Raw genomic sequence first — 10,409 nt, 5'->3', positions numbered from 1 at the left:
TCATGTTGGCGTATGAAGTTAAAAATACGAACTTGCTGTCGGCCGAAAAGATACAAGATATGCTTCTTGTAGAAGTATCTTTGTTAACGCGAAAACAAGAGTCATCAATACTTTTTTCTCTGCTTATTTGAATATAACAGCTATTCATTAATTAGGCTTGCTCAAAAGGAAAATGGTTGAAGAATTTTACTTGCGAGAATTTTGCTAGGTTCATTTTCTGGTGTGGAAGGTTCAACATGATGGCTTCGAATAATTCGAATGTAGAGTTTCCTAGCACCTCCTCCCCAGTTTTTGAAAGTTCGACCAGTCGAACACAAAGAATTTCGTCCAATGCTCTTCTTCGGAATCGATAATGGAATAGGTTGCGCGAACATGCCAGCATTCATGACAATGAAGTAGGAATCTGAGTTACCAATCCACAGTTTCAAGCTTATGTCGAGATATCGAGAGTGGAAAGGGACGCTTAGAGAGTTTTTCGAGCCAGAAGAATTTGAATTACAAAAAAGACATCCTTCAAAAGTGATGAGAGAAATATTTTGTGTTGATCACTGTTTTGCCCCTGCAAGTACTCGTCGTGTTCCTCCATTGGTCACAGAGGATCTGATTCTGGTCATTTAAAGCGGAGTTTCCCCGTCGTTCATGGAAAGCTCTCAATAATATTGAATTTCAGTCGAGAGCAATAAGTAAGAAATATGATCTCGATGAGCAATATACTGACTCTACTTGATAGCCCGTGGAGCTCGTTTGGGGATATGGAATGGATGTGATCCATAAAGCCGATGCGGTTGCTATAACATAGTGTAAGCGAGACGCTATATTGTTGAGCAAAAACATCAAGATTGAACGTGGGGCTAATCAACATAGAAAGCCTTGCCATAGGGCCATCCGGAACATAAAAGGCTTTCCTTTGGGAGTGACGGCTCCCATCAATCGCTGCAATTCTTCCCCGGCTGTTTCGCTAGTGAGCCCTTTGAGTTGCAGGCAGTTAAATTTGAGATGTAGCTACACGGAAAATATCGTGTATTTGACAAGCCATATATTGTTGAGTGTGAATTTTGTTTCTTTTTTCCAGATGCAAAAGCTGAAATCCCTTGTCGAGAATACCCGCGTGATGAATATTTATTCAACCAGTGACCAGTGAATACTCAGTGCCGACCCGCTTCTCGGTGCGGAAAACAGTCCGAAACTGTTGAATTGACTAGTAAGGAGATAGTATTGGACGTATTACCCAACGCTTGGAAGTTTTACGGTCGTCCCCCTGGTTCTCTTGGACCAAATCAAGCTTTAGAAGAAGTGTACTATGGATGTGAGAGATGATTTTATGTCTCGCAGACCGCACTCCAGAGACGATTTTCTTTGTGAAAGCTGTTTTCTTTGTGAAAATTGTCCTTTGATTTGGACTGGTTTTGGGGGAAATTGGATCAAGAAGTGTCACTCAGCTAGGGTGGTGTTTAAAGCGAAATCTTGTACCCGGGATCGTAGCAATTCTAGGGCTGAGAACAGCAACTAAAGGACACCAGAATATCCGGATAGACCATGCATAGAGGCTAGTGTGTCCTGCGCATGTCCGCATGCTGAGTCTTCCGGATCTTCATGCAATACATAAATCAATGGAGCTTTTATTTTACCTTCTGAAACGTACGGTGGGGAGTGTAAGTAACGACTAGGCTATACGAGTAGCGTCTAGGGTATGCTCATGCAGATCGTATGGGTTGTTTCAATTTTGAAAGAAACGTGCGTTCGAAGAACAGTTTCTGTATCAAAACATTAGCTTGAACCTTTATGTAAGGTCATAAAAGTAAATAACAAGACATTTGAAATTCATATATTTCTCGCTGATTACTGCACAGCAATGAAGCTACCTTACGTGCCGAGTATGCCGAGTATGGTCATGCGTTGTCCAATATCCTAGCGCCGTATGAAGAATTTTTGCAATTTAGGCTCTTTCCGCCAGTTGAGAGGTACGTGACGCTTAATGATCATCGACCGATTATGAAAGGGGTGAAAAACAGCGAACCCAGGCTATCCACAGTCCAAGATGTAGCAACGAGCATCAAGTATGATTATAGTCCAGAAAGAGTATCATTCATTCAAAGACCCTGATTAATTTGTTTCCGTGATATTGAAAAATGATTTTTCCCCAGAACACTATGTCTTGCATATATTACCCCGAATCTATGCCTTTTGAATGTCGTTCAAATATGATGTCACTCTTTCCACCAGAATCCGCCGTGGCTCTGCTTGATCTGAATCACTTAGAGCGTGTGATGCATTAGGAATGACCATGCTACGATGGTCCCAGAATTCCCGCCCCTCGACATTGATGGCTCTCTGCCACCTTTTAAGTAGCTCTTCCTTATTGACCCAAGGCGGCACCGACTGATCGCGACCAGAATATAGAACCAGAAGTTTTTGGTTAAGCAATGCTCGCCTTCCCACCATGCCAAATGTTTCCTTTAACCGCGTATCGCTCAAGTCTGAACTGAACAGATCGTCCTCTTCTGGCTTCTCCGGACTATCCGGGCTCACCAGGCTCAGGAACCGTCGGCTACTGACTGGCGCAGTGGGCGGATAGCCTATGCGACCAGTGACAGATAGTGGAACCACTGTGTCAACAGAGTTGTTATCTTCATATGTATTTCGGCGAGCCTCCTCAACGGCCTTGTTGTACAACTCTCGCATCGCCGCTGGGCTATCCCTTGCTGTGCCACACTTGATCACCCAAAGAATACCCTCGCGATCCGAAACAGGCGCTTGCATAATAGCACCATCCACAGGTGTTCTCAGAATGGGCTCCCAGTCTTTGTCAAAGATTGGGTTTGCAGGTCGAGGATTCGGGCAGTTAATGTAGTGCATCACGTCCTGGCTGCCCGTTGAATGGCCCATGATAACGACTTTGCCAGCACCATACTGTGGCGTCTTGTATTCGCGGATATACTCCACAGCTTGTGCGATCTCATCAATGTCCTTGCCAAGCCGGCCCATGCCCCAGCCACCGTATGACGAGGACAGAATCAGGTTGAATACGGTCCATTCTGTCGAGTCGAGGGCTCGCACAATATCACCGAGATATTCCACAGAGCCGAGGCCATCGCCAAGGCCGCCTACAAAGAGAAGGGTGTGTGGTTTGCGAGGGGATCCGCGGGTGTATTCGAAGGAGACGAGGCTGGAGGTCTGGTCGCGAGAAATGGGCTGTCAGTGATTGTGTGTCATCATTATCGGGGGTTCAGAGAGAGCAAATACAATGTGATGTAGAATTCCGGGTTGGCCTCGAGCCATAGAGGTGAGCATCTTGAGTTGCATTATTGTGAGCTGGAGAGCTTGAGACGGATAGGTGCAAGACGAAGCTTTCCAGGTTCGTCAGATCAGATAAGGCATCAGATAAGCTGAAAGCGCCGACGCCGGCACTCACAGTCGAGGAATTATGTAAGGGTGTAATTGTGGAGTTAGGGCTTGTGCATACTTACCGTACCGCTAGCGCGGTTTTAGTATTGATACGGTCACATTCCCACTCCTTCGCCCTTTACATGGAGACCAAGGCCAAACACGGCTCAGGGGGAATTTTTGCCGCAGGAGGCGTTCTTACCGCGCTCAAATGACGCTTGAAAAAATAATCTGATTGATAAGATTACGCCAAGAATGCGAACGAGGTGAAAAGGGGGGATTTCGCAATGTGTAAGACAATTTCGGCAATTAGGACCTTGTTCATGCCGAACTGTCCGAATCGTAGAGGGTTTATGCATGGGATGCTGTGTATGCTGCCAGGACCAAGTGGCTACCCAGCATCGCCCCTGGAATGCAGATCTTTCCATTAAGACATATTGCCCAAATCCCTAGCTGCAGGAGACAAGCTAAACCTGCAGATGCAGGGTACAGAGATCTCAAACGGCGCTGTCAAACTCCTTAGCATGCAGCAAAGACGGAATGGCGATCTATGTATATGATCTCAGAATGATTGCTAGATAGGAATGCGAGAAAGCTTATTGCAACACTTGAAAGGGGAACAATATCAATGGACACAATGCAAATGCGATTAATACAGATATACATATAAATAAGTCCTAGAACCAAAAGAAGAATATCAGAAGATTTCAAATGACCATTGCAGAACTCTTCACGAATCCCTCCATGGCATCTGCCAGTTCATCCAGTTTGGTTTCCCAGAAGTCCAAGCGCTCTTCATCAGCTGCAATGCCAACATAGGTGGCACCGGCTTCGGTATATGACACGACGCGAACTGGTCGAGATGACTCAGGATGCGGATTTGTGTAGTCAACCTCACACTCGGTTCCTGCAAATGGAATTTTATCAAAGTAATCGATATCGTGGTGGTGCACAATTGAAGAAAAGAACGGAATTGTAGGTGACCATGATGTGCAGTTATCAGATGTTTCCTGGAATCCAAGCGTGGCGTGTCGGCTGCCCTCGAGGAACTGGTCACGAATCCTATCCAACAAGTCCTTGACAGTCCACCCAGGCTGGAATTTGATGCGGAGTGGCATATACTGGTAACATGGTCCCATAATTTGGTCAACGCCCGGAATATCAACTGTCCGGCCAGAAACGAGGCCTCCGAAAGTGACATCGTCTGCGCTCAAGTGCTGAGCCAGTACACGAGCCCAGCTGGCTGTGAGCAATGTTGCCATTGTAGTATCAGGAGAGCGTGCAGAAACGTCAACAATCTTCTTGATAAACTTTGGCTTGCTGCTTGGCTCTGGTGGTGGAAGGGAGGTCAACCAGGAGCCCTGAAGGACACTGCGCCAGTACTGAATGTTCTCAACCCTGGATTCAGCTTGATATTGAATGAAGTTCGAGAAAGGCACTGAAGTAACAATTTCCTTCTTTCCGTAGCTCATCTCTAGTTGTCGAAGCACTTCAGGAAAAGAGATTCCATCGTATTGAGCATGCGAAATCCGGATCATGAAGCCCGTTTCTTCGGTGCTGTGCACGACAAAAAGATGAAGGAAAGACGAGCCAAGTTGGAATGACGAGTCAATTTCAATATCCTTATCCGCAAGCTTTTTGCAAACATCTCGCAGAGGTTCTTCACTAATGTGTTCTGAAACAGAAACTTGCAAATTTTCAAGCACAACTTGGAAAATGCGGCCACCGTCTTTAACGAAAACCGTTCGGAGAATCGGGTGGACAGAGACAAGCTGCTGAAAACTGTCTACTAATCGGCTCGTATCAATATCTTTGTTAAAGTATAGCATATTGTACTGAATTGCACTGCGGGGAGTAGAAACAGTTGACTCCACATCTCGCTCTTGGGGATCTGTAGCTGGGAGAACATCCTCAATCTTCCAGGATGCTACTTGCAGTGCTGGTCGGATCGTTTGGGAGATAAAGGTCTCCAAGTCTTGCGTCTTCAATAGAGAAAATGATAAATATTCTTTAACAATACGCTCACCGTCGACAGGAGCATCCTCTAGCATACTTGCCATAGAACGGAGTTGCATATTGCGGAAAATGTCCGTTACCGACAAGTGGTAGCCATTGAGTCTCAAAGCGGATACAAGCTTCATAGCCATGATGGAATCACCTCCCAACCGGAAAAAATTGTCATCCAATGCAAGCTTTCCTTCTTCCATGCCAAGGAATTTGGCCCACAGTGCTCGAAGAGTTCGCTCTTTGGTGGTCAGTTGTTGAATGTTCCGACCTGCACGAATATTCATGAAGGCGGTGCGCAAATGGAGAAGCAGCTCCTGAGTAACCTTGCTTTCGGTGGCTTGAAGGAATTCAACATCCATTTGGTCACCAGTGTAGGGAATGTTTTCCAGCGGTATGTATATCGAGGGTATCATATAAGGTGGGAGAGTATCGGCGAGCTTCTTGTTCAGGCTAAGAATTGATTCTGAAAGCCGAGAAGAGATAGCAGGGGCCAAAGGTAGATCTGGGGACTTGATGCCAAGGTCAACAGAGAGGCTCTCACTGGTAGCCGTCTCGCTCAGAAATGCGACTAGTACAGTAGATTGATTCTCAGCCCCCTTTGGTATAATGAGACGTGTAAATACATCCATGTTTTCTGGGAGTAGCTCACGAAGTTGGAGATCAATCGCCGCAAGATCCATGACATGGCCATCAAGCCTTCGAAGGCTCTCCTTCCGACCCATGAAGATCAGAGAGTTATCATCGCCATACTTGACAAGATCACCAGTTTGGTACAACTTTTGTTCTCGACCTTCAATATCGTCTGCTCCAAGCTTGAGCCATTTGGGAGTATCAACACCCTCCGCTTCACTGGCACCCTCTAGCAGAAGTTCGCCGACCGCGCCAATAGGCATGAGTTGGTTATTATTTGCGGGATGAACAATCCACGGAACAAACCTTGTAGGGTATTTATCTCCTACACTGAGTCCTTTCGTTGCGACAGCGAGGTCGATAGAGTCCGTGGTTTTATTTTGAACAACCTCTTTGTTAATTTGCCAAATATCGGCCCGCTCTTGATCGCTCAGGCAGGATATGCTGTCAATCTGGACCGAGTCATCAGAACAAAGCTGCGCAACAACGTGTTCAATCTGTGCCAGAATACGATTCATTTGTGGCTCAGTGATAAGATTGGAGTCAAAGCTTGCTGTAACTTCGAAACCGCCTCGCTGCAGCGAGCATGCAAGCATCAATGGGTATGAATTGAATCGGAGGGCCTCATGCGCAGCATCTTCCACGCGAAAAGGGGGAAGCTCGTCCTCTTGGAAATAAGATGCATCTGCCTGGCGAGGCTGAATGACGAGACCCATCTTGACTTCGCACGCTAGCTGGGCATCGGCACTCACACGACGGATATTCTGCATCCCAAGATGCTCGTGTGCCGCACGAACAATGCCTTGTTCTTGGAGTGACTGCAAGAATTCCTGGGTAGGAGCCGATCGATCAATACGAATTCGAACGGGAACCGTGGCGATCATTGGGCCTTCGATCTGTTCGACACCTGGAATACGCAAAGTGCGCCCAGCGAAAGTTTCGCCAAATACCACGTCGTCGCTCATTGTATACTGCGATGCCACCAAAGCCCAAGCCGCTCGGATAAATGTTGCGGTCGTGATACTGGATCTGGTGGATTGTTCAACTGAAATAAATCGCTGAGCCATTGCGTTGGGCTCCGGTATATACATGCGCGATGGTAGCACTGGATATTGGGGACCGGTTGCACCTTGCAGTTGCATGCGCCAATAGTCCTTCGACGACTCCCTGGCTGGATCAACGAGATACTGAATGAAGTGCTTGAAGTTGGCTGGCCGTGGAGTTTCAATGTTCTTGTAGGCATTCTTTGCATGCTCAATGATCAGGTCGGTTGACCAACCGTCGTAGATTGCATGGTGAACAGTCCAGACAAAGTATGTCTTATGAGAGACATCGTCACAAATTATGGAGTATCGGCTCAATGGCATGTTGACTGACATCGGAACCTTTTGGTCTTTTTCCAAAAATTGGTCCAAACTTGAATTGCATGACTGCCATTGCGGAGCTTCACTGGTGATGACCTGCATAAATCCATGGTCCTTGAATTCCACAACCCGAGTACGTAGAATCGCACTGTCCTTAATGACAATATTCCACGCCTCTTTGAGCTTCTCCACGCTGCCCTGTTTCGGAATCTCTGCAATTCGCTGAGCAACATAACTTTCGGCCGATCTTGCTGAGAAGGCCATGAGAATTTCTTGTAGCGGCGTGCAAGGATAGATGTCTTCTATCATTGTTTTCTCAACACCACATTGGATTGCAGCCTCAGTACAAGCAGCACTATGATCCCAACTGGATTCAATCATAGAAAAAGGAGGCACCTCGATCTGCGAGTCAGTCTCTTGCCTCTGCATGGAATTTGCCATGTCTGAAAGAACTGGAAAACTGAAGATATCCGCAACAGTCAGGACAAAGCCTTGTTCTCGAACAGCTGGGACAAGCTTCATGGCCAGCACAGAGTCTCCACCGAGGATGAAAAAGTTGTGAGTCGTGCTAATTTGGTCTGCATTCAATGTAAGAAGACGACACCATATTTCATGTAGACAGATCTCGGCCTCTGAGGTTGGTGCCCGATTCTCAGTGCTGGAGGAATCGGTAGTACTTGACTGCAGTGTGAGCTGCGATCCAAAAGCGCGCAGCGACTTCCGGTCTGTTTTTCCTGAGACAAGCATCGGCATGCGATTGATACCGATATATACTGATGGCACCATGTAAATGGGTAGAGGTTTGGATAGATCTTCGTTAAGATTGACCATTTTCTCGCGAACTGCTTTTGAAAATTGAATTTCCCGGAGCTCTTCATCCTTTCCCCCAGCCATTTCAGCATTGGGATCCGCAATGAATGCTAAAAGCAAGGAGTCCTTGCTTCGGCCCTGCGGCGCAATCACCTCGACTGCCACGTCAGTTCCAGCTGGCAACAGCCGTCGCAGGTGATGCTCAATCTCGCCGAGTTCAACTCGTTGTCCGCGAAGCTTGACTTGTGTGTCCTTACGGCCAACGAATACAAACCCACGCTCGCCGTCTGGGTCGTACCTGACCAGATCACCAGTCTTGTATAGTCGGCCTTTGCGTCCTGGTACCCCTCCACCACCAGCAGCAAGCCACTCAGGATCCTCAATGAAGGCGGCTGCAGTCTTTTCAGGATCACCCAAATATCCTTGGCCCACAATAGGCCCTTCAACGAGCAATTCACCAACCGCTCCAATTGGCATCAATTTGTTATGATTATCCGGATCAACCAGCCAGATCACGCCTCCATTGCCTGGTCCAATGCTAACGTAGGGCTTACCGGCGGCGCTGGAATTGATGGTACACCCCACTGTACACTCGGATGGGCCGTATCCGATGACAATTCTTGTGTGTTGACCCCATTCAGACACATCTCCCACGGAGCATGACTCTCCACCGAGACCAAGGCTGTGCAAGGAAGGAATGATATCGGCATCCAAAATACGGGCCACAGAGGGGGTCATATTAGACATTGTGACGCCCATACGACGAATAATTCCACTGAGATCATTGAGTCGGTCTTCATCGGAGGGGGATACATAGGCATCCACCTCGCAGCATGGTGCAAAGCATACTGTCCACGCTCACATCAAAGGCGTAGGATGCGAAATCAAGGACTCGTGACTCGGCTGTATAACCCACAGCGGCACTGCGCGCGATGGCACTCGTAGTATATGTGGTGTGGTTGATGATCACACCTTTTGGCTTGCCAGTGCTTCCGGAAGTAAAGATAAGGTATAAAATGGAGTTGGTCGGGACCGTTGGAAGTTCAGGATGAGGGATAGTAGTCGCCTCTGTAGTTAAGTCGTCCAAGGCGTCCTGTGAAATAACCACTGTTTTCCCACCAGGGGCAATTTGAGGACCAAAAGGTCCGTGGGTCTCCGAAGTAACTATGAGAGTGGCGCTGACTTGGTCGGCAATAGTCTGGCGTCTCTCAAGTGGTTGACTAGGATCCATTAGGACAAAGGCACCGCCGGCCTTGATGACACCCATTACTGCGACGATGGTCCATCGCGACTTTTCGAAGCAGATCGGCACTATTTGACCGATTTGTAGGCCCAGTCCAACTAGATGGTGTGCGAGAATGGTCGAGTATCGTCCAACTTCCCCGTAAGTGAGGTTCCCATCCCATGAACAGATCGCCTGTGCGTCGGGCTGTTTCTGTACTTGCTCGGATATTAAATCTTGTATGCAAGTGTCCACCGCCTGGGGGAGATCCTTGTTCCAGGACCAGATTTCGGACCGATCAAGTTCACCTAATTGAAGGACTGAAGATATCGGGCTGGACATATCCGTGAGGATCATATTGAGGATTTCGACCAGCGCGTGTGCATAGTGTGTTGCCAGGTACTCTGCGCCGAGAGGTTCGCGCCAACATGGGCGCAACCACAGACTGCTATCCGACATAGTAGCTTGCAGTTGAATATTTCCCTGTGGTAAGTTGTGCATTAGTTTCTGGTCTAGTCGGTGCATTCGATCTGATGGGGTCCGCTTTTGCATACCCATGCCATGCCACCTCCGAGCGCATCGCCATCACTGACTCTCGCATTACTAGATAGGTCCCTCGGCGCACATTCATCGTTGAAAAAGAGGATCGCATTATCCAAGGTTACCAAGTTTCCGGCCTGGATCTGATGCCGGTAGGATCGCACGCTCTCAAATGCTACCGAGATCGCATCGGTCGCATTCCAGGTGACAGTTGACGTATCAAAATCAAAGGTGAAGTCGGCGGAAGTTCCATTGCGACCCCAGGTGAACTGGACCGGATTGCCATTGCTATAACGGTAGAGCAACAATGCCCAAGCCAGGAGCAATAAGTCGGCCTCCGACCCTTGGTACTCGCTCGATCGCACGAGGGGCACTTCGAACCGGGCAAATCTGGCCAGACGCTTTGGAGCCTCGCGCCCAGTCGAGAGAAAAGCCCCAGCCATGGCGCTATC

General features: G+C 47.9%; 2 protein-coding genes across 2 annotated transcripts; both read right to left on the bottom strand.

Moving 5' to 3' along the window:
* Positions 1 to 2,175: 2,175 nt before the first annotated feature.
* Positions 2,176 to 3,303, bottom strand: N7462_009928 (uncharacterized protein; the record flags this gene model as incomplete). The annotated part of the gene is made up of 2 exons (XM_057081642.1): positions 2,176 to 3,174; positions 3,244 to 3,303. 2 exons carry the CDS (start codon positions 3,301 to 3,303, stop codon positions 2,176 to 2,178), a joined length of 1,059 nt encoding a protein of 352 aa, XP_056928682.1.
* A 788-nt stretch (positions 3,304 to 4,091) lies between these two features.
* Positions 4,092 to 10,400, bottom strand: N7462_009927 (uncharacterized protein; the record flags this gene model as incomplete). Its single annotated transcript, XM_057081641.1, has 3 exons — positions 4,092 to 9,020; positions 9,058 to 9,900; positions 9,972 to 10,400. The coding sequence occupies 3 exons, from the start codon at positions 10,398 to 10,400 to the stop codon at positions 4,092 to 4,094; spliced, it is 6,201 nt and encodes a 2,066-aa protein (XP_056928681.1).
* Between the last annotated feature and the right edge of the window lie 9 nt (positions 10,401 to 10,409).

Source organism: Penicillium macrosclerotiorum, assembly GCF_028827735.1.
Source record: "Penicillium macrosclerotiorum strain IBT 26536 chromosome Unknown utg000010l_segment0_segment0, whole genome shotgun sequence".
Taxonomy (NCBI): domain Eukaryota; kingdom Fungi; phylum Ascomycota; class Eurotiomycetes; order Eurotiales; family Aspergillaceae; genus Penicillium; species Penicillium macrosclerotiorum.
This window is presented reverse-complemented; position numbering and strand designations above follow the sequence as displayed.